The sequence below is a fragment of the Myotis nattereri genome, assembly GCF_964212035.1.
Source record: "Myotis nattereri genome assembly, chromosome: 11".
Classification (NCBI taxonomy): domain Eukaryota; kingdom Metazoa; phylum Chordata; class Mammalia; order Chiroptera; family Vespertilionidae; genus Myotis; species Myotis nattereri.
Genome location: NC_138086.1, coordinates 64,785,406 through 64,812,458, shown reverse-complemented (window position 1 = coordinate 64,812,458; position 27,053 = coordinate 64,785,406). Strand labels below are relative to the sequence as shown.

The window sequence follows — 27,053 nt, the reverse complement described above, 5'->3', positions numbered from 1 at the left end:
AGTCATGGCTTTGACTGAGGGGAAGGGAGCTGGGGAGGACTTGGGGGTTCTATGTGGTGGACGTGGCTGGGGAGCAGTTATTCCCAGGCATCCATCTCTCCTTCCACAGCTGATGCCTGGGCGAGGGGGGGTGGGGGGGGCAGAAGGGAGGCTACCGGGTGACTCCCTGCCCGCGTGCGTCCGGGTGAATCACGGAGATGGTGAAGACTTCCATGGGTCCTTCCCCGTCCATCTCCTTCCCATCAGATGCGCATTTCCAGCTCTTGGCCGTCGTCCATGGGCCAAATGAAAAGCACCAGAACGTTCCCCGACCTTTAACCCCGTACCCAGACTGCAGTCTCAGAAAGGAAGCGCCCTGGAGCGGTCCCACCGCCCGAAACCCAGGAGCTGGGCACCCAGACACCGAGAGGTTGGGCGAGCAGGAGGGCCCTCACGTCTGGCCTGCGCTGAAGGCCGCTCCGGCATCCACGTGGGACCCTGGATGGCCTCGGCGACGGGCAGGCCTGAGAAGGGCCCCCGGCTGGTGAGGAGTCCCCTCGAGAGTCAGATACTCTGAGAGGCTGTCCGGCTGGCCCCACCCGAACCCCCAAAGCAAGGGTGTCGGCCTCAGGACCAGGTCAGGCGCTCGCTGAGGCTGGGGGGGACGGGGGCGGTGGAGCTGGGACCTGCTGGAGGTGGGCAGGGACACTAGACGAAGGGACCGGATGGTACAACTTTCCCACATCTGATGAGTATTTACACGTCTGGGGTCAGGGCCCAGGGGTCTGTGGTGGGTGGGGCCAGCGCCAAATTGGAAGGGGGGCGAAATACCCTCTGCACCTGCATCCTCCTCCCCCCTCGGGGAGCCCGGCTTCTGGCCCAGAGCCTGCCCGAAGGGAGAAAAGAGGCAACATGCGTGGCCGGCGCCCACTGGCAGCCCAGCCTGGCGTGAGGAGAGGAGGGCGGAGGGGGCTCAGGTGGCCAGGTTGTCAGCCGGGAGGCCGGACATGCGGATCTGGGAGCTGCTCTTGCTCAGGATGGAGAGCTGGGTGCCTCCGTTCACCCCGCTGCTGGCCAGGGACGGGTGCCGGTGCTTGAAGTCCACGGCGAAGTAGCGGTTCACCTTCCAGCTCCGCCACTTACGCTTGATCTCCGCCTGCACCTGCAGGGAGCAACAGGGCCGTCACCTCCCAGCAACATCCTCTCCGACCTCCCTTGTCCGCCTGCCTCCTGCCCTGGGGCCGCCCCGACTGGCCTGGCCACCTCCAGCCACGCCCCGTCCACCCCCAAACGGCAGCTGGCAGCCCGGCCCCCAGTGCGAAAGGAAGGCCTGTGAGGATCGGACCGAGCCCCGAGCCCACGTCACTGCTGAGCCAGGCCCACGAGTGGCTTCCTGGGGTCCGTGGCCTCTAGTGTCCACGGCCAGTGACCAGCCGCCAGGGGCCTTCAGGAAGCTTTGCAGCACTGGCCCTGGGCGGACGGATCGGGGCAAGGCGCCCTCTTGCTGACCATCAACATGGGCTGCACGTTAGACTCGAGTGGAGAGCTTTAAAAACCCAGACGCTCGGACCCGACCCCCAATAAGCACGTCAACATCTCTGAGGAAGTCCTGCGCCTGTCTGAAAACTCCCAGGGACTCCAGGATGCAGTCCGGGCTGAGAACCACAAATAATGCACCCCCTGGGCGGACACCCCCCCTTTGATCTTAGCATGGTGTTTGGGGGGGCACTCCCCATTCCTGTCTTTGTGCACCTCCCGTCTAGAACCTTGGTGGGGTGGGGTGCACAGACTGCACAACTGGAAATGGTACTGGCACCTCTCCAGCCCAGCTCCCCGTCCACAGCAGCCCCGGGCAAGCCCGTGTCCTCCCTGTCTCCCCTCTGCCTCTCGGGGTCTGGCCTGGTCTGGCCTTGCTGTAGGGCATCGGCGACCACTGAACCAAATCTTCTTTCTTATATGCAGAGTGGGGAAGCCCGCCGAGTCTGCCAGCCAAGACCAAGCCTGGTGCCACAAGTTCCCATCCACCCCCAGCCCCACCTCCTCAGCACCTCTGGTCTGGGCTCCGCTCAAAGCATCACCCTAAGAGGTTAGATCTGGGGACCCCAAGAGCAGAGCACTGGATGTGAGCATCACTAGAAGGTGCCAGGCCTCTCCGCGTGGTCTCTGCCAAGTCCCCACAGTCCCCTCCCTACAGGGGCGGGTTTGGGCCGGCTGCCTGCTGGGAGCAGCGCTGAACTTTGTCCAGCTCTCCGCTCAGCACCCCTGCCCATCACAGCGTCCTGAGTGGAGGGCACCACTCCTCTGCCTTGCCCTTCCTCACTTTCCGTTCTTCTTTACTAAGGCACATCCTATGAGAGCCCTCCCGGCGGGTTTGCCTCTGCAGCTGATGCCTTTAGGGCGGGGGGGAGGGGGTGGTCTGCTCCAGAGGCTGGGCCTCAGCTGTGCAGCGAAGTGGGAGAAAGTCTGGCACAGGAGCAGGGGTGGGGGGAGGAGGCTCTCAGGACACCCTGGCGCCATGCCATCCCATCCCCACCCCTCACCCCCAGTCCGGTCTGGGAGCCTGGCAGAGCCCGGTCTGGATTACGGGCCCTGTGTGCCAGCAGGTGGCACCCGGTCTGCTCCCCAGCGAGCCCACCTCCACTGCTGAGAAGCCAGAGGGCAGGGTCTTACCTCCCCGTTCAGAAAGCAGTAGAGAACAGCCACCACGAAGCCCTGGGGAGAGAGAGCAAGGACACCTGAGCGTGCCCGCCAGGACCTCCGCGCAGGGTGCGCGGGACGGGGCAGGAGCTACCAGGGAGCAGAATAACACGGTCACTCGGATGGGGCCACCTGCCGCCCGGGAAGCTGGGATGAGAAAGTTCTGCTCCACCAAGACGGCCACAGCCATGGAGCCACCTGGCTGAGGAGGGAGCCCCTCCCATGGACACACCTGGCTTCCGAGCTCACACCTTGGCCAAGTCCTTCCCTTTCCCAAAGGCCAGCTCGATGGATCCCTCCTCCTCCACGAGGCCTCCCCTGAATACCCCAGAATGTCCTCTGGGCTCCCCAGGCAGCCTGCAGGCCCCCCAAGGGCAGACCCAGCACGACAGCCCGGCCCTGTGTTATATGCACCCCTCCCTAGGCCACATGCTCTGCACACGCACACCCAATGCACACGCTCTGCGCACGCACACCCAGTGCACACGCTCTGCGCACGCACCCAGACACCGTGAGCACGTGCTTGCGCACAGCAGGCTCCGGTGCCCTGCTGTGCTCTTTACGGAATTCTCTGCCTTCAGATTTCTTGTGCTGAGACAGGACCCAGCCTCTGACTCCCAAGCTAAGGCCTGGTCTTTCTAACTGGCAGTTTCATCAGCATAAGAATTAGGATGGGGGAGGGAGACACTCAAGGCAGTTACACAGAGGACCTTTCAGACCCTCCAAGTCAAATACATGTTTAAACACGTGGGGTCAGGACAGATTCTCTGCTGTAACCTGGGGACACTCGGGGAGCCAGCCCAGCCTGCACGGCCCGCTCGTGCGCCCATCTGCTCAGCTGCTCACTCTGCATTGTCACACCACCTCCCCGTTGCTCACTTGTTTACAGCCCACCTTCCTACTCCTTCACAGATGGAGTCCCTAGTGTGTGTGTGTGTGTGTGTGTGTGTGTGTGTGTGTGTCTCTCCCTCTCTCTCTCTCCCCCACCCCCGCCCCCCGTGGGTCATTTATTTATATGCCCGTGTGCTCTCCCACCAGTTCCGCTTGCCTGGCACTCTGTGGCCAGGTCCTGTCCTAGGGCCCTGACTTGGGCAACGCAGAGCCCCAGCGCTCACGGGGTGCCCGGTCCACAGACTGGAGTCAGGACGGGGACACAGAGGTCTCTGGAGGCCACCCTGTCGGCACCTGGAGCACGGCTGAGGGATGGGGAGCCACCGTCTTAGAGCTCCTGAGAGCTCAGGGCACCCGGCCACAGTGACAGGAGACACCGGGTCTCACAGAAGCCAGAGTGCAGCAGCAGCAGGGCTCTCCCAGCCCCAGCTAGTCTAGTGCTCTCACACAGAGATGGAATCCTGGAGGCCCAGTTCAGGTTAAGGAAGCTTCTAGAACCACCAGCAGGTTAGGGCCAGGGCCCTGGATACCTGTGAGCTCCCCCCCCCCCTTCCCCTGCACGTACCTGGAAGGAGCCCAGGCCCAGCTCGAACACCAGCCTCTCCCTCTTGCTGACATACTCGGGGGAGAAGGCGAAGATCGTGTAGTGGATCCCAAACAGCGGGATGAGCAGCAGGGTGGACCGCGCCAGCCGCCTGTTGGGAGAGAGGAGGACGTCCGCTCTGGGGGCCACCAGCGCTTGGGCCAGAGCCGTGGAGGGCAGAGAACCCCAGTCCCAGCCCTTTATTCTCCCCAGAGCCCTGTCCATGGACCCTCCTTCAAGGTTCTCCCCACGTACACAGGGCCTAGGAGGGGAGGTGGCCGACGGAGCCTGCACCCAGAGCTCCCTGGGAGGCTCTGGGGGTGGGGGGACAGACCCCAGTCTGCAAGGCTCCTGTCCCTGTAGGCCACATCCTGCAGACCCACTAAACGTGCGCATGTGCGTATGTGATTTACAGACACCCCTCACAGGGAAAGCGAAGGCAGGGCAAATACGAGGGTGGGATGTGGAAGGCTTGAGTGACGACGTGATGGGCCCTCGGCAAAGCCCACAGTCTCCTGCTACAAAGGGAGCTCCTGGGCCTGAAAGAGTCTGGGGCTAGTCATGGAGAGTGACAGGGAGGTGCTGAGGACAGGGAGGGAGGTGGGTGGGGGGTGGGGGGAGTGGCCACAGAAGGAGAGACTTGGGCGGAAGGACCTACTGACTGCGGGCATGAACAATTCCCATTCAAGCAGGAGAAGCCTGCCACCCGGGAGAGAAAGCTGTCTGCGTGGGGGTGGAGACCTCTTGCCCAGAAGCCAGCAATTCTGGGTTCCTCTGCCTGCCCCTGGCTCCTGGCCCTGTGGGAGGGGCTCTGTTCTGAGGGGTGGGGCACAGAAGCTCCGTGAGACATCAAGGGTATGCACAGTGGTGCCCTTGTAGGCTCTGCTCTGTGAAAAAGGGGCTCCCAGAGGGTCTCCAAGCATGGGACTCCATCTCCACCCACCCCAGCATACTGGCTGAGTCAGGGGGCAAGTGGGAGGCTGGGTCCACACGGTGGGCAGCTGGGCATGGGAGCTGACATGGGATTTGGGGCACTGACACCGTGCATCCCTTCCTCTTCCCCAACCCAGCTTTTCTGGGGCAGAATGTTCTGTGGATACTGGGCTCCGGATCTCAGAAGCAAATCCCTGGAGCCAGAATAAGACCCTTGGCTTCCCAGTAGGAAGGAAGGAGGGAAGGGAAGAAAAAGACGGAGGGAAGGAGAAAAGGAGAACCTGGGGAGATGAAGCCCCTCGAGGGCTGGGTGCCCACCCCTCTCCCCCTGCGGGAAGCCCATTCTGCAAGGCCTGGCATCCTCAGACCTGGGCTGGTGCCAGCAGGATCTGAGCAGGCACCCATCTGGGCCCAGGCACGGTGCTGCAGGGTCTATCCCTCCATCGTCTGCTCCCCCTCTCAGGCTGCGGCTCCTGAAGGTGGCTGGCACCTCACTATCCCCACTAGCCTCGGGGCAGCACGTGCTGGCACAGCGCCCACCCCCCGGGCCTGTCCATGGAGGAACAGATGGCCGCACAGCCGGTCTGAAAGCCTCAGTCCTGACACTGACGGTGACCTGGGCACTCGGTCCTCTGCTGGCACCCGGGGCCTGGCACCAAAGACAGCAGGGAGTGCTAGCTAAAGAATGAAAATTTAAACCCAGCTGGTGTGGCTCCGTGGTTGAGCATCAACCTATGAACCAGGAAGTCACGGTTTGATTCCCAGTCAGGGCACATGCCCGGGTTGTAGACATGTGTTTATCTAGGCGGCCCCTCGGTGACACTCCTTACAGGGGCTACTTTGCAAGAGCAGCTTAATTGGGGGGCTCAGGAGGGAAGGTGCCCTGGGACGTGCCTGTGGTCCCTGCCTTCCTCCCTCCAGCTCTTCTCCCACAAATGGGCCCGTTCCCAGGGACTTTTCCCTGCAGTTTGAAAAGCACCCTGGACACCACAGGGCCACCCTCTCCAGCCTTTGTGGTGTCAGTGGATGACCAGGGGTCAGTGTGTGAGACACAGTGACCTTTCAGGCATGGGCTGCCAGTGTGGCGACTGGTATCAGGTGCCCGCTGCACAGCCAGGGACAGCACCTTCCCTCTGGCAGCCCTAAGGCTGCCCGGAACAGGCGGGGAGTCTGCTGGGGACCCAGCACATCCCAGGGACCCTCTGGCAGATGGGGAAGTAGAGGCAGGTGGGGAGATCTCTGGGCCCAGAGTTCTGGGGCCTCTGCCCTTCAGAGCTGGCCAGAGGCCTTGGAATGGGGACATACGGTGTGAGCCTCACAGCGCCCCTCTGAGGACAGTCACAGAATCACCATCTGATCTGATTAACCCAGAGACAGTGACATGGGCCCTTGGCGTCTGTCCCCTGCCCCTAAGGGGCATCCATGGCAGAAAAATACCCAAAACAGCTTCCCACAGTCACTGATGCTCATCCCACTTAAAAGGACGTCCAACGAGGTGGTTGCTCCGGCCAGAGACACCCTGGGGCCAGGTGACAGGACTCCCTGGGTTCAAGTCCTCACCCTGCCAATTATGTGACCTGGAGTGGGTCACTTCACTTCTCTCTGCCTCAGTTACACATCTGCAAAATGGGGATAAACAAGTACCCACCTCATAAGGTTGTGGTGGGAACTCAGAGAGTGAACACAGACCGGGCACGTGAGTGTAAGTGAGGTTTGCTGCAGTGAGAGTCCCTGTCCCGGGTGGGGAACCAACCCTATGAACTCGAGCTCTAAGACTAGCAGAAATCATTTAGCAGTTCCAAAGACTCGGCCAAGAGAAGTAAGACATTTGGGAAAGACCACACATCAAGGCAGCAGCCAAGCCCCAGCGGCTCCATCCCCACGGCCTCCTTTCCCAGGCCACACCCCCGCCCCCAAGAGTGCAGAGAACTCACAAGACACACAGAGGTCAACATGCAACAGCCAGGGGTGCTCGGGGCTGGGGCACTGTGCTCTGCTCTCCCCATCCAGCGGCAGGACGCGGGCTCCAGGCGGTGGCGGCATGCGCCCCCCTCCCCTCCAGGACACGGGCCACAGCCACGCACACTTACAGAGTAATGGTGGACAGTTCTGACATCTTGCAAGAGTGCTGCTGAGCCCGCTCTGGCCTGCAGTAGCATTTCTGCACGCAGCTGCTGGTGCGACAAGATCAGCACTGGTGTCAGCCGGGGCACCGGGCCATGGAGAAACTGAGGTGGGACTTAGAGCCACAGAGTCCACGGGGAGGGCGGGGAGGGGCGGGGAGAGGAGCCGGGGTTGTGGAGACAGGACCGGGCAGTGACATGGAGAATGAGGAAGCCGAGGGCCAAGACAGGGTCAGCTCAGGACAGGGAAACACACACCCATACATGTACACGTCTGTGCATGGACATGCACACACACATGAGCACTCACACTGGGACCACCGACGTGGGGGGTGAGGCTCAAAGAGAACACGTGTTCAGAAGGTGGGGCTCGGCTGGGTCTCTGAGCCAGAAGCTGTCGCCATGGGCAGCTCTGGGCTCAGGGCGCGGCCTTGTCCGAGGTCACCCAGAGAGCTGAGCAACTGGAAACACCATGGACTCGAGGTGCCCAGCCCTGGTGGACTGAGCCTGGACCCGGGCAAGCTGTGGCTCATTACGGAGCCTGACTCGATGGCCGTCTCCCCTCTACATCTCTCTTCTTCCACCCGACCCTTCCTGAGCCCCCAGGCACTTCGGGGCGGGCATACGGGGGCACAGAGGTGGCCTGGACAGAACAGACTTAGTCCAGACCCGACCTATCCATGGTGACAGCCACTACCCATCTGTGGCTGAGTTTAAATTAAACAAATAAAAAAGCCACCTCCTCGCAGGCCCTCGCCACACGGCAAGGACTCGACAGCCACATGTACTAGTGGGTGCCACGGGGTTAGCACAGACCGTGGGCATCCGCCGCCACTGAGTCCCAGCGCACAGCACTGGTCGGGCTCAACCTCCTGAGGGAAGTCTGATGGGCAGGGGCCGAGGCTGAGGGCGTCTTTTGGGCACTGTCCCTCTGCCTGCAGAAACAAGTCATCTGCGGGGGCATCTACGTGTGGGCCCGGGGTCCAGTCTAGCTGGACATGCCAGTGGGCGAGGCCGAGCCTCCCTCTGCAGAGGCTCACGCGGAACGCCCATCTCTTCCAGCCCTTCTCTGCCCTGTGGGTGCTTGGGGTGGCACACACCTGGACACTTCTCTTCCCCCTCGGACAAACACGTACGTGGGGGATTAAGACTGCAATAGACACGCCCGCTTCACACACCCTCCTCTGGCACCACGTGGCCTGAGCCCGGGAACCTGCCCGTGGCTGCCGCTCTGAGGGGCCTGATACAGTAAGAGAAATGCAGGACGGGATCACAGCTTCGTCATTTGTGAGTCCAGCTCTCTGAGAGCAAGTCTGCGGGTCCTTGGCCTGGGGGACATATCATTCATTCTACTGAGGCAAACCTTCGAATCATACATTCCTAAGATGGAGCCAACCGAGGTCCCCCAGCGTCCGTGCCCCAGTGTGGGGGTGGGGTTCTCAATAAACAGCATCTCTCAATCCCCACCGCGCTGTGAGGTGGGCGGAACAGCCCATGTTATAGATGAGGATGTGGGACACGATGCTCGGCTACCCAGGGTGGGGTCCCCAAACCAGCAGCAGCCCCCCCCCGCCCAGTGCTCCTGAGAAGCAGAATCTCGGGTGCCACCCACACCTCGGCTCTGAACCGGCACTTTCACACGATCCCCCGGTGGCCCAAGTCAAGTCCTGCATTGGAGACGGTTCCTCCTGTGTCCTCAATGAACATCAAAGGTCTGCTTCGTATGCACACTAAGGGACAGATGGACGCACGTACGCTGCTGTTCCTCTCATCACATGCACATGGAAGTGTAATTGTAAAAGGTTGGTTGGGCTTTCAGGAATGGAAGCCATCCCACTCTTCACGTGGATTTGCTGCCTCCCCCAAGTTGAAAGGGTGGCGACTCTCCCCTAAGGTCAGTGGCCTGGCCCCTCAACCTTGGCCTACGTGTGGCACAGAAACCAGGGTCCTGGAGCCCGAGAGCCTGAGCCTCCGACACAGCTGCACACAGAATTCTAAAGTCTCAGCTGCTCCCCTTTGAGGTCTCTTCTCCTGGCGCTCCCACACGTTCCCCCTTCCTGGGCTGGAGGCCGGAACTCAGCCCCCGGGAGACCTGTGCCTCTGATGGGGAGTGGGGTGCAGAGAGCAATGGGGGGGGGCGCTGGCATTGGGGAGGGCTCTCAGAAGGATCTAGGGACAAAGGGAAGGGCTATTCTTCCCAAACACACCCCTCCCCCAAATCCTCAACGACTGCCCACAGGGACCCACGGACAAGAAACACGAGAGCGCGGCAGGAAGCCAGAGACAGGCGTGAGAAAGACGTCAGATTCCCTGCCAGCCACAGCAACTAGCGAAGGAGGGAAAAGGAATTATAACCACGAGGGAGAGAGAAGCCCAGGCCGACGCACGCACTCAGTTCCGATTTGGATCCGAGGGAAGATAAGAAACTCAGACAAGGGTGCTGGGTGGGGCTTCTTGGCGACCAGCACCAGCCAGTCTCCGAGGGAGACCCCGTGGCAGGAAGGCAGAGAGCCCGCTCCCGGCCCGGTCCTGCCAGGCTTTGCTGTCTGTCCACAGGAAGGTCAAAGCCATTTCCAGGTCTGGGCTCTCCCATCTATAACCAGCAATGCAGCACCTGGTTCCTTGGGCCCCTGCTTTGGTCTCAGGCCAGACTCCAGGATGCTTCAGTGCCTTTCGAGGGCGGGGCCGCCGGGCTGTGGGCCTAGGCAACACCTGACCGGATACAGCCGAGACCCCTGCAGGGAGACCTCCGTGGGCAGCCCCGTCTGTGCACCCTCATCCTAGTGACCAGTGTGGCACTGGATATGCCCAGCCCGCAGGATGTCGTGGTCTGAACTAGAGGCTCCCCCTGATGCTAAGATGCTGGGAACCCCCAGAACCCAACCCAGTCCCTAGGGGGGCTTTCCACCCCACACTGGTACCACTACCAGAAGCCCAGCTGTGACCTTGGGTGGGGCCATTTTCCTTCTCTGGGCCTGTTTTTCTCTCTGCAAAATGGGGGTAACCACTCCCTGCTGCCAATCCCTAACAGAAGTTGGGATGCTGGGGTGCTCCGAGACAGGGGAGCGGGTGCTTTAGTAGTGGAAGATGGAGCCCATGAGAACCGGGCACCGTGCGGGGTGCCTGAGTCCCCGACTGGAAGCATCCTGCCTGTACTCCGCCCAGCCCGGAAAGGCCTGTCTGCAGAGATGAATGTCATCCTCCTGACCCTGGGTACATGACGGCCCTGCTGAGCCACCCAGGACATCACCGTGTCTGTTCTCTGCTCCTTCCTTTACCCGGGGACCGTGGAGACCCTCTGTGGGGTCCCTGGGGGGGACGCAGATGGGGTTTCCCTCCCCCACACCAGACCCAAGAGGCAGCTCCCGATGCCCACCGTGCCGTGGGAAGCCCAACGGGGATAAAGCTCTCCTTCAGGGCCTGGCCTGAGCCGCTCAGCGCAATCCTGTCTGCCCTGCAGCCTCCCCCTCCCGCTTCAGAGCCCTGCTTCTCACAGAGGTAAACGCTGGTCCCAGGGAAAGGCAGGCTAACCCTGACCCCGGGCGGGCTGAGCCCTAACCCCTGCCCAAGACCAGGGCGAGCCCTGACCCAGGCCCGCACTCCACGCCCAAGTCCTGGCCCCGGATGCTCACTGTACGAGGAGCACCAGGGAGAGAGTGTGGGGGGCTCAGTGCCCCACCCCGGCCCCCAGGTCCGTGAGAGGCTGGGCCGAGAGCGCCGTCTTGGTCTACGGAGGACACACCCTTATCAGCTGAGCCGCTGGCACCAACCTACAGGAAAGGGGGTGAATGCTGGTCTGAGGGCACAGGCAGGGGGTCCTCTCGGGCTTTCTTGGGGACTCCCAGGCTTATATTTGTTCTGGAAACAGAGGAAAAAACCAAAAAGCTATAGGTAGGTCTGAAGGGCTTCTCAGCCCAACACAAACTTGGTGGCCCAAGGGGACAGGGGCACCACCCTCAAACCCTCTCCCACGGGCCCTGCTCCTTCCAATCCCCCACCGTCTCCCTGCCCACAGCAGACCCCTTGCAGCTCAATGCCCTCCGGTGGGCAGTTTCACACAAGGCTGGAACCCCGGGGCCTCTTCTTCCAGGAAGCCTTGTTTATAGACTTGCTTACCACCCTCCTCTGCCTGGGACGTCCCTGAGGCCGGGAATGGGGGTACAGTGGAGCCTGGGGTGCAGGGCCTGCCTGCCTGCAGCGCAGCTATGCCTTCACACTTTCCCACTGGACTCCCTGCCCTTCACCGATAAGCAGCTCCCTCGGTTGCGACGCGGGGGTTACATGCGCATGCAGACATTTCTGCGCCCATCTCGCCAGACCCTCTGAGGCACCGTCCCCTTCATGACCCCTCAGTCCCGCAGCAGGGCCTCCTTGACTCAGACCCTCGCTGAATTGAATAGGATCAAGCTGACCCTTGTCCTGCGTGGGTCTTACCTCCCCCCCACGCACCCCCCACACACACACCCCCGCCCCCCGTGTGCAGACCACATCCATCCAAGGGTTTAACCTTTAGGCCTTAAGATGAGCCCATGCTTCGCTTTCTCTATAAAAAGGACTTGGAGACTTTTTACATGAGAGAAGCAAGCCCTTCGCGGGTTCTTTAAACATATATGCTCACATGTACACTTCACAGATGATGTGGGTTTTTTTTACAGATTAAAAGGTTTTTTGTTTGCTTGCTTGTTTGTTTGTTTAATATATTTTTATTGATTTCAGTTGAGCAAGTCTATTGGTACCATTTGCTCACTCCGTGTCTGTCACTTTTGGTAATTCCTGCAATATTTCAACTTTGTCGTTATCACTGCATTGGTTGTGGTGACCTGTGGTCAGTGACCTTTGATGTGACCATGGTAGTTGTTTCGGAGCCCACACGCCAGGCCCTCAGAAGACAAACAATCGACAGATGTTGAGTGTTCTGACTGCTGCAGCGACTGCCCGTTCCCCAGTCTTTCTCCCTCTCCTCGGGCCCCTGTTCCCCGAGACACAGCAACATGGACGTGTCCTTACTCGGGCTGTGGCTGGGCCTGTGTGTCTCTGCACAGGCAGAGTGAGGGGGCGCGGGGAGAAGCCCAGAGAAGGGGTCCCGGGACCTCAGAAGAAGAGACGGATTCTACCAGGACCCGGGGCCGGGCAGCCGAAGCTGCCAGAGCCCAAAGGAGCGATGAGGCTGACTCGGCTACACAATGGCGTCAGGGATCTGAGATTAGTTCGGTGGGAGCCAATCCACCCTTGAGCAGGAAACTGGGACCAGACACAAGGACACAGATCCTGACACCACCAGACAGGGAAGGGGGAGGAGAGCAGCAGGGCCCTGCTGGCCAGACCTGGGGACAGGCAGGAATGGCCTCAATAGGACACTTAGTTCGTTGCAGAGGACAGGCCTGGGAGACTGAATGACATTATGGGTGAATAATTTTTTTACTGCATGACATATACGTATAAGCAGAGGTTGGTAGGAACTTGCAAAAGTATGAAAAAAAGGAAAAAACAGTAAATGAATAACAAAACAGGAGGGGGTTCCTTCCCAACGTAATGGAATCGTCCTCTATGCAGACGAAACAAAGCTCACCCCACCAGGCCTGAGCTGGTCCCCACCCCAGGGGAAGGGCTCCACAAGGGGTGGTGCCTGGGCTGCACAGACAGACAAGGGAAGCCCCGAGGAGTCTGAGGGAAGGACCTAGGGTGGCTCTCTGAGCAGTCTCTGCCTCTCTCTCTCTCTCTCTCTTTCTCTCTCTCTTTCTCTTCAGGAGAATGGTTGGGTCGGGGAGCCCTCTGCTGGGGTCTGCCTGCTGCCCCACTTGTCCACTGAGCAGCTATTAAAATTCTGGGGTCTCTGATGAAGGCAGGACAAAGCTCCCCACAGATGCAATGAGAATACCTCAGCTCCATCTAACCTGCTCTCCTCTTAAAAAGCCAAGGAAGCAACACCTGTGGCTCATCCCCCGCCCACGGACAGACCCCAGAGACTGCCCCCAGATTCTCTGTGCCCATCTGGCCCCTCCGGCCACCCACAGGGGACTGGCCTTCGCCCCAGCATCAGAAGTGTCTCCACTCCCCACACACCTAGCTGGTCATGGTCATGCTTCTGATCACGAGGCAAGAAGAGTCAGGTAGAAGGTACTCAGTCTGACTCAGGGTGGGTCAAGGGCTGGGACAGGCTGGGACGGGGTGGGACAGGGTGGGCCACAGCAAGCAGGGATACGCTGCTGGGGACATGACTGCAGGAACACTTGTAGGAACAAACCATAAAGCAGTGGAGGTGAATGAAGAAAACCCTACACTCAATGCTAAGAGGCGGCCTGTGAACCCCATCAGTCCAAAATGCATCAGATGCTCCTTTGCTCAGGGAAGAGGGAGTTCCAGGGGGAGGACCAGACCCCAAAGTACAGCTCCTCTCTGAGGGGAGGAGAAGAAAAAGACTCCCTCCTTCCATTACCCAGCAGCGAGAACGTCCACGTGACCTGCTGGTGGGGCTGAAGCAACTTGCACACAAGGGCCGGGATGGGGCCAGCAGGCAGCCAGTGGCGCTCATGAGCTTCCCAGAGAACCGAGATCCCCAAAGGAAATCTGACTTCTGAGCAACCCAGACCCTAACTACCCTCGGGAACCTGGCAATTTCCGTCTTGATTTCCTAGGGTGACATGTCATCGGCCAGTCTCCTCCAATCTCCTTTCCCTTCCATGTCATCGCCATGTGGATTAGGAGCTGCTGGCTTGGCTGAGGAGAGATGGGCAACTAGATTCCAAAGGCACTTTAATCAGAAAGGAATCTTGCAAAAGCCCACGCTAGGCTACCCTGTCCCCCAAACCCAGGCCTGTCCTCCGGTGGCCTGCGTCAGGGCCCCCTCAGCTGGCGGAGGGGACGATGGCGTTCACATGGTGGTACTTACAAGTAGATGCTGGACTCGTTGCCTCCCATGTCCGGAGACTGAAGTTTCTGCACGAGGATGAAGATGATGCCCACGAAGAGCCCGAAGTTCACCTGAGGAGCAAAGGAAAAGCCGATAGAAATAATGCTCGGCAGAGCCTGTCCACACCCCTGCCTCTGCATACGCCACTATCCCTCCAACAGGGCCCCCCAGCCCCATCCAGCCGAGATCCCAGCTAGACCCAGAATTCGGAACGGCGTTCATTCGGTTGAAATGACAGAAGAGACAGACACAGAAGAATTCCACAGGAGTACCGAGAAATGGGAAATATATCATTAGTGAGCCAGGAAAGTGAGTAATTTCTGGCAGAGAGAGAGAGCAGACAGGGTTGAGGTGATGGAATCATTCCGATGCCAGACAGAAAGAGAAGAGGCTGCTGCAGAGGTGAGAGCTGGCCACTGGGAACGCCAAGGTCACAGTCACTGAATATGGGGGGCCAGAATGGACAACCATACCCCTTATCCATCCAAGGCCTGGGAATGGTGACAGCAGCATTTACCTGCAGGTACAGATCAGGGCACTCCAATCAAAGTGGGGAGCAGTGTGTATGGTGAGGAAGGAGGGAGGCGAGCAAATAAATAGAAACGAGGCACCACAAGAGGAGCACACGGCAACATCGGATGCAGCCAAAGCAGCGCTCCGAGGAAAATAATAGCCCAACACTTAGTAAAAAATGATAAATGCTGAAGATAAAATAATTAAGCATTCAAATCGAAGGCTAGGGAAAGAGTACCACAAAGGTAATGTATATAAGAAAATTAAGAAAGACCAAAATTCATTATTAAAAAAAAACAAAAACAGGGAAATAAGGTAGACCGGGTCAATAAAAATACATTTCCATTTTAGGTCTTGTTCGTTTGTTTCCACAGAGCTGTGGGATTATACAGCATGCCATGTGAGGGCAGGGTGCTGCTCATCAGGTACTCTACCGCCCTCATCGGTACCTGGACTTTAGCTCAGTAAACACTGCTAACTGCGTAAGTCCATTCAAAGGGGGAAATGTAATCAGAAAAACAATAACACTAAAAGCTTCCCTGTCTATCAATAGTAATCTACTAAAACATGTAATGAAAGAATAAATCCAGACTGGCTGGATTTATCTTGTAGGTAAATTACAAAGACAACTGAAAAAAAACTGTACAAAACGTCTCTATGAGAAAGACTGAATAAATGGAGATTCATGCATGTTCTTAGAGAGAAAGACTCAATATTTTAAGTCTTTATATCAGTTACAGTCATCCCTCCTTCCTCACCCTGAGCGGATGCTTAAGACCGTGGAGAATTCCAAACCCTACATATCCATGTTTTTTCCTATACAAACGTATCTGTGATAAAGTTTAATTTATAAATTAGGCATAGTAAGAGATTAGCCATACCTAATAATAAAATAGACCAATTGCAACAATACACTGTAGTAAATGTGAATGTGGTCTTTTTCTCCCTCAAAATATGATAATCAGTCTGATCACTGGCCAAAATGGCTGCTTTGACTAACAGGTGTGTAGCCTATACAGTGAGGATACACTGGACAAAGAGACGGTCCATGCTGGGGTAGGACAGCGTGACCCAGGGCGAGATTTCTTCATGCTTCTCATAATAGCGTCCAATTTAAAATTTATGAATTGTGTATTTCTGGAATTTTTCTTTTAGAATTTTTTTTCCAGTCTGGCCAGTGTTGCTCAGTGGTTGAGTGTCGACCTATAAGCCAGGAGGTCACAGTTTGATTCCCAGTCAGGGCACATGCCTGGGTTGCAGGCTCAATCCCCAGTGTGCGACAGGCCGGAGGCAGCTGATCACTGATTCTCTCTCATTATTGATGTTTCTCTCTCTCTCTCCCTCTCCCTTCCTCTCTGAAATCAATAAAAATATATTTTTTAAAAAAAATTGTTTCCACACCACGGTTGACTGTAGGGAGCTAAAAACTTAGAAAGCAAAACAGTGGATAACTGGGGGAAAGGTGGGACGGTATCTTCCAAATTCGTTTATAAATTCAGTTTAATTCCTATAAAAATTGCAATTAGACTATTTTCTTGCAACTTGCCAAAAGATTTGAAATCACTTGAAAAAGAAAATCTACAAGAAGATTTTTAAAGAAAAAAGAATAAAGAAGGGAAAATTAGCATACCAGATATGAAACCATGCTACAGTGTCATAGTAACTAGCCCAGTGGGGTACTGACCATGGAAGAAGCTAGTAGATTAGTAACATCAAACTGAAAATCTGGAACCAAATAAAATACAGTGAGTGTTTAAGATACAATGACATTTCAACATAATGGAGAAAGGATAATCTATTCAATAGCAATAATTCAGAGACTGGAACATCTATCCACTAGGGGGAAAAAAAATAAAATTAGGTATCATTTCAGATCAAGGAAATAAAATTTCAGCCGGACTAAACCATGTAATAACCCAATCGACAAAAATGTGACAAAACAATTAAGAAGCATATCTTTCTGTCATAGGTCAGGAAAATCCTCCTTAAGCAAGAAACAAGGCTCGGAATGTGAAAAGAGGAAGCCTGAAGGTTTGACTGCATAAGAGTTATGCCGTCTTGGAAACACACTTACAACACGTGTACCGAATGTAGTGTTACTATCCTTCAAACAGTAAGAGAGACAACAACGGGGCTAGACAAGCATCAAAAAATAAAAAGGTAATTACCAGAATAAAAACAAATTGTCAACAAATATCTGGGAAATGCCCTGAGGCACTAGCAACATGGAAAAATGCCTATAAAAGCATCGAGCAACCATTACCCCCTGCCCCAAAAGACTGCCCACAGTTATGCACAGAACCCTCTCTAGTGGTATCTTTTGCGATGAGGAAAAATGGGAGCATATAAATGGCGAACGCTCTCAGGATAGTGCAGCATGTGCACATCCATGCTGCAGAGTACAATGCAGCCATGAGAAGGAGGAGGCTGGTGTAGGTTTCCTCTCCCGTCGTGCCTTTGTGCCCAAGCTGCCGCCACCTCTTCCCTGCTCCTTGTCCTAAGGGCACTCACCATTATGGAACCAACCACGGGGCCTTTGATCACCCACCAGAGAGGAGTGCTGTCATTCATATCCCAGCAGCTGAGAGACAGAGAGAGAGAGAGAAGCGAGGTTATGCTCAGGGACAGGGCCCCTGCAGGACCGTGTCTCTGGCCCTGGCTGGTGCTTCCCCTGCAGCTCCCTGAGGAGGGGCGGCTGGAAGGAGAGGTCTCAGGTGCCGCGGGCCTTCCCTCAGCAGGGATTGCAGCCCAAGAGTCAGGGTCACCACAGGGCTCCTGGGCAAGGGCCGCCTTCCCCTTCACACCTAGGACTCTTGGGGGGCGAGTTTCCCCTGCACGCGTCCTCCCATCCCTGAAAGGAAGCGGATGCTCCGCTCCGGCCCAGGAGCAGAGCGGGGCTCTGAGCCACGCTCCTTCCCACTGCCTTCTGGCTGAGGTGTGGCTGGGTGGACCCACCTGTGGGCGGCTCAGGGCGCAGTGGGTGCCCAGCCTGGTATCGTCTGTCTGGGGCCGGTAAAGCAGGGTCCCCCATGGAGAAACCACACAGAAAACCAGCCCGGCGCTCGGGCACGCACTCACCCTGTGTTGTCAAAGTAGAGCCTCAGCGCAGCCCACACCGACACACAGATGGTTGGGGACCCTGCAGGAGCAACAAAGGAGCCCCTGGTAACAGGAACGCCAACAGGCCATGTCCCCCTCAGACTTGGGGCTCCCTGTGGCTATCATCCCCACTCAGACATGGGGTTCTGACCCACAGGCATGGCTCCCTCTCAGACCTGGAGTTTGGGGACCCTAACTGTCCCTTATAGCAAGAGGTCCATGTCTCCCCCAGACCATGGGCTGGCTCGCCTTACAGAGTATGTCCCCTCAGAGGTGGGCTTTCTGCGGGCAGGAAGAGAGGGAAGAGTGCAAGCAGCAGGTGTGTGGCATTGGGGCAAGGGGGTGGGGACAGGGAAGTTCCTCCTCTGGTCTGACGCTCCCCCACGGGGCCCTGAGGACATGCCTGGCCCCGAGGCCACAGCCAGACCTACCCCAGCCAACCATGGTGTACCAGTAGAAGTATCTCCTCTCGGGGAAGAAGGTCTCCACCAGCAGGGTGAAGAGGTACAGGCCCTCGATGAACAGCCAGAAGTAGTTGGACACGACGCAGTAGTGGAAGAAAACCATTATGGCCTTGCACTCCACCTGCCGAGGGGGCCAGAGAGGGAGGGCGACATGAGCCCCCATCCCCTGCCCCGCCGAGCCCTGAGAACCAGCCCCGGGAGCGGGGAGAATTCCGAGGGCCCTTCAGCTCTGGCCTGCTCAGGTTCACACCCCATGGGTCGGAAACATTCAATATTCCTGGCTGCGAAAACTTTAAAGTTGCCCATGATTCAGAGTCGAAGCTACCCACGGAGACAACACTGCCCATGTCAGCAAAGGACGGGGTGGGGGTGAGCATTGAGCCCCCTCCCCAGGCTCATTCTCCCCATGTTCCTGCCCCTTCCCAGGTCCCACAGGCTAGGTGAGTAGGCAGGTCCCTATGTGAGGCCCCTTCGTCAAATGAGGGCTTTAGACATCACAGGGGTAGAGGAGGTACCCCGGGCACCCCAGAAATCTCACAGAGAACGCAGGCTCTAAGTGTGCCTCCAGGCCAAGGCCCTGTGCTCTCAGCAGATTTTGCCCTCCTGCCCCATCCAAACCCATCTTCTCTGCTGACCTGAGGTCTGAGGTCTGGGGAGGTGGTCTAGGAAGATGCCAGCCCACAGGCCTTGGGCTCGGTCATGGGCGGTCGGTAACCAGCCCAGGCCAGCCCTCGGTGAGCCTGTGTGCATCCTAGCCAAGTGGGACCCGGCCTTTCCACCTGACCTCCAACTGCTCTGCCGAGTGCACGCAGGTGCCGAGGGCCAGGCCATGGCCTCAGGCAGGGGAGTCCCTGGCTACCGGTGGCCTGGTGATCTCTCCTGGGTTTCCCTGTTCGCTGGGACTGTGTTAACCTGCGGGAAAGCCCTGGACCTCGGACGTCCCGGGTGTCCCTGGCCGGGCACTCACGGTGGAGATGAAGCAGTGGTTGTTGTCCTGCTCCTCATACAGGATCCAGTCCTTGATGAAGACAGAGATGGCCCTCAGCATGAAGGACGCGAACAGGTTCATGTGGATGAAGTTGCGGGTGCAATGCAGCTTCCTGCCCAGCGAGGGAGAGGCCTTGAGGCGGGTGACCCACAGGATGGCGGTGGCGCACTCAGGGCTGCTATGGGCTCCCACCCTGACCACCCCTACCCTCCTGCTTTCTAAGTTGCAGGCCCCCATCACCCAGCCCATGACCCTCTGTGTAGATCAGGAAGGCACAAGCGAGGCAAGCAGGCCTCCTCCCTGGACAGGCCAGCTGCCCTCTCTGGGGTCAGGTTTCCCAGCCCTTATCCTGGGAGTGGGGGAAGCCCCGCCCACCAGCTCCAGGGCTGACGTCCATGGGGCATGGCGAGGACTCTGAGCTGGAGTGGGCACGCTCACTGGATCACTGCTGGAGATCTTACCGGAAGCGACACAAGATGACCATGGCAGTGGTGAGGGAGGCGAGGGACGTGCTGTAGCCAACTGTGTACAGGGCCTTCACCGACATGTAGTAGTAATTCTGGGGCAGGGCACAGGAGGGCGGGGCTCCATGTAGGGTCTGCCGGCCCCAGCCCCGTCTCCCAGTCTCCCCCCTCTGGGCCCGCCGCCCAGCCCCTCCTTCCTCCCTCCTCTTGCTGATCTCACCTCCTCCCCGCTCAGTGCCTCTACCTCTGGGACCTCCCCAAGCCCCCACCCCCCACTGAGTGGCTTCCTCCCCTCGGTAGTGTGTCTGCTCTCATCAGATGCTCCATAAATGCTTGTTGACCACAGGAGCTCTGAGCAATCCAGTCACCCCTTAGCCTGGACAAGGGTCCAGGAGGCCCCCTGCTGGGCCCAGCAATGACCCTCCTGCTGCTGGGCCACAGGAAGGCTGGGTGTCCCAGAGGAGTAGCCGGGGAGGTGGGGGCACATGGTGAGCCCTGCAGGAGCTCAGGCAGCAAACCGGCTGCTTCTCGGTCCAGAATGCGTGAATGAGAGTCCTACCCTCCGAGCATCTGGACACGGTGGGTGCTCACACATGCTGCCTGGGGACCTGAGATGCCTATCGTCCCACCAGGAGTCACAGCCGCTGCTGGGAACACCCTTCCACCCGCCTCCTCAACTCCACCCCCACTGCCTCTGGGCGCCGGGGGGCACACACTCACCTGGTCCCCAGACTCAGATTCATTATATTCATCAAACCCACAAGCATCTAAATAGTGAGGGAAGGTCTCCGACCAGCCGTCCCTCGTGCAGTTCCGGCTCACCACCCTCATGCCTGCGGCGGAAGGAGACACAGGCACAGAGATGATCTAAGAGGCCCTGAAATTCTTATTCGAAAGTCACTCCATACTTGGGGTTCCTGGGGAGCATGGCCACTCAGGTTCCTGAAATCCTCCACTGTCTGCCGGGGAATAGTGACTGTCGATGACCTCAGGCTGGGCCTTTACGAAGGGCATGGGGGTCGGGGGAGGTGCAAGCTGCTCTCGTAACAAGGGGAGTGGGGACTGGCCCAGCGGGAAGACTAGCCTCCACGTGCCTGGGATTCTGAGTCCTGTGACCCAGGGCAGCAGGGCGTCTGGAGGCCCAGGGAGAGAATCGCTTCTGCTCACAACTCCAGGACAACTGCTCCTGCTCCAGCAAACCCAGCTCAGCTGCTACTGGCAGGCTCCTCCCAAGCCCCCGAGACCACCTCTTCAGAGTCCGGGTGTCCAGAGGACCGTGGCCTTGGCCACATTCCTCCCCTGCCTGGGCCTCATCACCTCTCCACTTTGTCCACGTCAGGGTGGTGGGAAGAAGAAAGGGAAGTTGCTTCAAAATAACAATTTTTTAAAAAGTGTCCTGGAGGTATACGCTCTTTCCTTCCTCTTATTCTCCTTCTTTACATTTCCTTTTAATAACACTGTGTGGGCGCAGGACAGCATAAGCCTCTGTTCCGAAGTCTTCCATGAACTGGCCACTCCACTGTTGTACTGCCCTCCACACGGTCAGCACCGCAGTGACGGCCCCGGTGACTGCACCGGCTCTCTCCCTCCAGCGATTCCTCGGAGCATAAGACCTCAGGGCCTGGCTTCTCCAAGTGGGCGCCTCCCCAGACCAGCCCATCAGCATCACCTGGGAGACTGCCTGGACGTGCACCTTCTCAGGCCCCACCCAGGCCCACGGGATGAGTGAGCGGGGGGGGGGGGGGGGGGGGGCCAGGAATCTGGGTTTCCACCAGCCCCCTGGGGGGTCGCGGCCACCGGGAAAGTGTGAGAACCACCATTCTACACAGGGGAGCTCCCAGCTGTCAGGGGCCACCTAATCCAGGAGGTTTTTATTTGGAGTCCACGATGGGGCTTTGAGAGATCTGTGTTCCCCTAACATTGTAGGCACGGCGTTCTGTCTGGGCACTTGCGGACAAATTTCCACGGAGAAGACCCACAGCTTCTCAGAGAAGGAAAAGGAACTGCCAGAGGCCACACAGCCACAGAGAGGCAGAGCCAGGCCTGCTAGAGGGGTCCCCCTGCTCACAGGTCAGCCGACGCCCCTCCTCTAGCCAGCAGGTGGTTGATCCCAACGTACCTGAGAGGTCCAAGGACTTAATGTCTTCAAAACCAAGCTCTCCTGCAAAAACAGAGACACGGGCCTGAGTCAGAACACCTGGCCATCAGCTTGCCAGGCTGCCCACTGCAGGCCCCCCACGCGGGAAGGCCAAGCTCCCCTGGTCTGGAGAACGAGGGGTGGGGTCTCAGCCAGGAGGCAGCCTAGCACTGCACCCACACCTTCCTGACATACTGCACATCCCATCGGCAATCCACTGGCTTTGTATTTCTACGCTCTAATGATGCTGATGACTCAGTTCTCCTCCCTGGACCACAGGAAGTGGAAATGGGACATTGTCAGGACGGTGAGAGGGCCTCCCCCAGAGTGGGAGAGGAAGGAAAAGGGATGGTTGGGCCTTTTCAAGGACAAGGCAAGGAACAACCACACGAGTCCTGGGCTTGGTCCCCTCCTCTTTGGCGCTCACCCCTTCAAACCGCTCTCATCAAAGGGAACCCAGAACTTCAAAGACTTTATCCTCAGACCTTTTTCTCTTCCTCTCCTGACTCTTTCTTCCCACCTCCACCCATGCTGACGCCCGTACTAGCAATGAGTCTCCATTTCCCCTCTATTTCTCTAAATCCTGTTCCCAAGGTCCAGCTGACATGCCACCTCCTCCAGGAAGTCTCCCTGCACTTTTACATTGTTCTGCCCGCATGCGGCATCCTTAGGTCTCTTTTGTTCTGGAGTTTGCTGTACATTCCAACTCTGCAGCCACTGGGGGTGTCAGTATCTGTGTGGGCTCGCGCATACATTCAGGCCTGCACATATGCGTGTGGTGGGCTTGTTAACCCCTCCATGAGTGAGTCTCGTCCTCCCAAACAAGCCCATGAGCACCCTGAGGCCAAGGGCTGCATCTTCCATCTTCCTGTGTCTCCCCTTCTCCCCACCCCAACCCACCTCGAGGATGGCCAAGGGGGCAAGAAGGGGGGAGGGGAGAACCTGGTCCCTGATAAGCCTCTCATTCCACCCCCACCCGTTCCCAGCAGTCAGAGCTGGGCTCCAGCTGGATGGACAGATGGACAGATTATCAAGCTGGGTGGACAGATGGACAGATGAGCAGCAGTCTGTCCTCTCCGGGGTTCCTCTTACCGATGGTTTCTGTCTCCCAGACTGAAACAGAGAAAGGGAGAGAACGCAGAGGTGAGCAAGGGCTGAAGTGGGGTCTGCTCTCACTGGGCCCCAATTCCTCCCCCTCCTCTTCCCCACCTCACCCCCAAACGCTGGCGCGAGGGTCTGCTGGGGCCCAGAGCCATGAGGACTACACGCTGGGGCCGGCCAGACACTGGCGGCATCTACCTCTCCCTCGGGAACAGGACACAGTTAGAGAAATGAGCAGAGGCGCCTGAGAACAGAGCGTTCTCCTGTCGCTCCACGGCCTGCAAAGCAGCAACCACCCCGATGAGAACGCCAGGGGCAGCCCTGGGAACCCAGAGCTAACCCAGAGCTAAGAGAAATGCCGTTCGCAACTTTCCAAGTGCTTGTAGCAAGTCTCACTAATTCCGCTGTGCGAATGGAGATGCTAAAGGGCCTGCCTTAATGAGCTGTTATAAGTCAGGTGCAAATAACACACTCATGGTGCCACTGCCAGGGGGAGGGCTGGCGTCTGAAGGAAAGTTTATCTCAAGAAGATCTTATTTTGTTGCTGATTCCTTTTGCCTTATTTTCATTGTTGGAAAGAAGCAGTCTTGCCATGGTGCCTGACCCAGAGGAGATGTTCAGTAAACTTTAAGTAGATGAACGGATGACAGGAGTCCGTGAACGGAGGATGGGATTAACCTGGCTTCTATAGGAAGGGATTAGAGATTGGGCTGCATCACGGGGCTGCCACACGCCTGACGTCCCACCACTCACACTGCACTCACTTCCCTCCTCCGTCTCAGCTTCCAAAGTTCACCTCCTGTCCCGTTCTAGACAGCACGTGGTCATGCCCAGGCCCGAGGTGTCAGGATGGGAGAGTTTGTCTGCCACCCTCTTTCTGGGCTGGCAGGAGGTCTGAAGGTAGGGGGTGTGGCTAACAGGCTACAGAAGGGGAAGCGGGGGAAGGGAGAGGCAAGGTGGGGAGCACTGCAGCTACATCCTGCCTTCTCTGGTCGTAGGATGGAACCCTGAGACACAGGCCTGGCACCCCAACATGCTGCCACTGTCTCCTGCAGGCACCTGCCATCCAGGCAGAGTCAAGGTTGGCAGGACTCCAGGGAAATCAGAATTTGCTTCTGTCTCAGGCAGGACAGGGGCTGGGCTGGCAGGACTTTGTAGTGGCCTGGGGTCTGGGAACTCCCTACTTCTAGGACCTCGACCGAAGTCTCAGGTGAAGGAGGAAGCGAGGCCCAGGCGGCAAGTGACCTGTGCATGACCACACCCGTGACTCAGACCCTCTTACCCACGAGGCCCCTGCCCAGGGCTCAGTGGTCAGCACCGGCCCGCATCATTCTCAGTAAACCACCTGCCTGGAGCCCCGCCCCCAACAGTGCTCTCAGCTCACCCCTGACACCCACAGGGGTGCGGTGGAGGGCCAGGGCCTGGCTCTAGGCTCTTCTCTGGGTCACAGTGATCTGGTCAGACACCAACCTTCTTTGGGAGCCCACAAGGCCTCAAGGGAAGGCGGAAACCATCTCACACCCAAAGGAGAGATGCCATCTCAGACCGCTCCCCACAGAGATGTGGTCACCACAGCCTGGGGCCTGCAGATAGCCTGCTGCCTTCTCCCCGCCCCGCCTCCCTATATCCTGAGTCACAAAGCCCATCACTGCCCACCCCAAGGTCTCCCACATCGGCTGGGGCCCCTGAGTAACTCCAGGGCACTGCAGTAGTCCCCACACACACACCTCAACAGACACGCCCCAGGCTGAGCTCCTTATGACACTGCATCCACCCAGCCTCTCCTCACAGGGAGGCAGCCATCAGACACCGGTCACCCAAGCCGGCCTCTGCATGTCACACAGCTCCCGTGTGCCCAGCGTCCTCTCCCAGGCAGCCCAGGGGCTCCTGGGGGACAGGACCCCAGCTCCTCCTCTCCTGAGCCCGCATCGCTGCCCGAGGTCAGGGAGGACCAAGAACACACTCTGCTTAATGCGCATGAGTGCGCCTGCCTGACGGTGAGGCCGGCCCTGTGCCTGGATCTGAGTGGTGTGCGAGTGTGGACACCGGCAAGTGTGGACGTGGGGGAGCGTCCTGTGTCCACTGCCTGAGGGTGTCTCCCTGTGTGTCTGTGTGTGTCTCCCTGGGCCCCTCAGGGTCTCCAGATGAGTGGTGATGGCAATAACATCCGTTAACAATTACCACTGAGTATTAAAACGTGCCCAGCCCTGGACTAAGTGACTCCCCCGTGTATCACTGGAGTCCCCAGTGACCCACCACATTCCTATTTGACAGACTAGGGGACACAGGGGTGAGGGCCTTGCCCAAGGCCTGCAGCAGGGGTGCGTGATGGAGGCTGTGTGTGAAAGCCCAGCTGTGCCCCACCCGTGATGTCACACCCCCCACGTGGACCGGGCAGCCACGCCCGAGGGAAGCCTGTGTGTCCCTGTGTAGGGGTGGCGTGTGGTCCATCCCCGCGTCCCTGGGAACAGCTATCAGCCTGTAGGGCAGCCGTGTCCTGGATGCTCGTGTCCCAGGGAGGTCTGGGGCCCCTGCGGGGAGCGGGCGGGGCTGAGTGTGGCCTGAAGAGGCGAAACCCACCTTGGTCTGGATCGAAGATCTGGAAGAACTTGGGGCAGCTGACCAGGACGATCTCGCCCACGCGGGCGGGCTTCCAGCACGTGATGTTGTCCCACATCCCAGGGCAGCCTGTGGGGAAGAGAGCATGTGAGCCTGGCCCTGGCAGCGGGCACCTCCGTGGGCTGGTTCCCTCAGCTCCCTGGACGGCCCCTAGGCCCAGCATCATGGGTGTGGGGGAGGCGATGGGATGGCAGTCCACCAGGAAAGGACGGGGAGGAGGGGAGGAGGGCACCCTGTGGACTTTGTTTACTCGGGGCGGGGGGGGGGGGGGGGCGCAGAGGAAGTGCCTGTAATGACCATGACCGATCAGGACAGAGAGATGGAGGAGGAGGGGGAAGTGACAGCAGAGCATGGAGAGTCGGGAGAGGGTCCCATGCTGCAGAAGGGTCCATACACACTGGTGCAGAGAGGGCCTCTCTGCCAGGTAAGGTACAGCCAGTGGAACTGACCTCCCACCCCCACCTCCCCCACCTCTCACCCCCACCCCCCCACCTCACCCCCCCACCTTTCACCCTCACCACCCCCCACTCCCAACCCCCGGGGCTGCTGGGAAGAGTAATGAGTTCACACTCATTACCCAGCAGAGCACCAAGCTCACTCCTCGCACGCCCCCTACTGTTATCATCAATAACTTCATGTCAATTAGGTGTCCCTGGAATCATTCCCTGGAGAGAGGCCGGCAAGGGGAGAAGGCAAGGGGAGACGGCCAGCGGAGGGCCGACAGGTCACAGAGGCAGCCTGGGCAGAGAGGGGCCTGGGCCGGCCTCATGAGCTGTTGGGTGCTGTGTGGGCCAGAAGTGGTCTGTCTCTCAGAATTGACACCTGGCTATTTTGGAATTCATCCCCCATCACAGTAACGTATAGCATCCTACTCCTGGAATGACCAAGTCTGGGAGCTGGAAACACCATCGAAAGCTCAGAGCGCCCTGGCTGGTGTGGCTCAGTTGGTTGGGCATTGTCTCAGGCACCAGAGGGTCACCAGTTTGATTCCCATTCAGGGCATACGCCCGAGTTGCAGGGTTTCTGGCTCAGTCCCTGGTAGGGAACATACAGGAGGCAGCTGATCGACGTTTCACGCTCACATGATGTTTCTCTCTCTCTCTCCCTCTCCCTTCCTCTCTCTCTAAAATCAATAAAAGCATATTTTTTAAAAAAGAAAATAAGAAAGCAAGCTCTGAGGACCACAAACCAAGATGGCAAGGTCACGGGGGGCCACATGCGAGGAACCGTGTCCCAGGCCTCACAGCAGCAGGCCAGCCATTGATGGTGCCCACCGCCCACCCCAGCAGGGCTCCAGCCGCACACGCCTGGTTGTGACATCCGGTACTTGAAAGGGGACCCAGCAGCTCAGTGTGGGCTGCAGGGCCCCTGCTGGCCGGGAACAGTCACGGAGTATGGTCACATCGAACGTCCAGCCCATGTCCCAGGTGCCCCGTTAACAGATGTTCCCTTATCGTGGAACAGCAGGCCCTGGCACAGCCAGCTGCCACTGCCAGCTGACACTCCTGAGGCCCTGGGGCACTTCAGATGGAGGCGAGCAGTCACAAGGATG

The 27,053-nt window shown here is 58.3% G+C and overlaps 1 protein-coding gene across 1 annotated transcript in view; it reads right to left on the bottom strand.

Moving 5' to 3' along the window:
• Nucleotides 1–710: 710 nt before the first annotated feature.
• The window catches only part of ADCYAP1R1 (ADCYAP receptor type I), a 41,259-nt gene continuing 14,916 nt past the window's right edge, over nt 711–27,053 (bottom strand). The window contains exons 4-17 of the mRNA XM_081101950.1: nt 25,463–25,570; nt 22,874–22,894; nt 21,764–21,805; nt 20,365–20,477; nt 19,642–19,739; nt 19,160–19,292; nt 18,160–18,313; nt 17,708–17,768; nt 17,141–17,210; nt 14,096–14,187; nt 7,174–7,257; nt 4,133–4,262; nt 2,650–2,691; nt 711–1,141 (exon numbers count right to left, since the gene is read on the bottom strand). Coding sequence (XP_080958076.1) covers nt 953–1,141; nt 2,650–2,691; nt 4,133–4,262; nt 7,174–7,257; nt 14,096–14,187; nt 17,141–17,210; nt 17,708–17,768; nt 18,160–18,313; nt 19,160–19,292; nt 19,642–19,739; nt 20,365–20,477; nt 21,764–21,805; nt 22,874–22,894; nt 25,463–25,570 — 1,337 coding nt within the window. The 3' untranslated portion in view covers nt 711–952. The remainder of the gene's footprint in view (nt 1,142–2,649; nt 2,692–4,132; nt 4,263–7,173; nt 7,258–14,095; nt 14,188–17,140; nt 17,211–17,707; nt 17,769–18,159; nt 18,314–19,159; nt 19,293–19,641; nt 19,740–20,364; nt 20,478–21,763; nt 21,806–22,873; nt 22,895–25,462; nt 25,571–27,053) is intronic.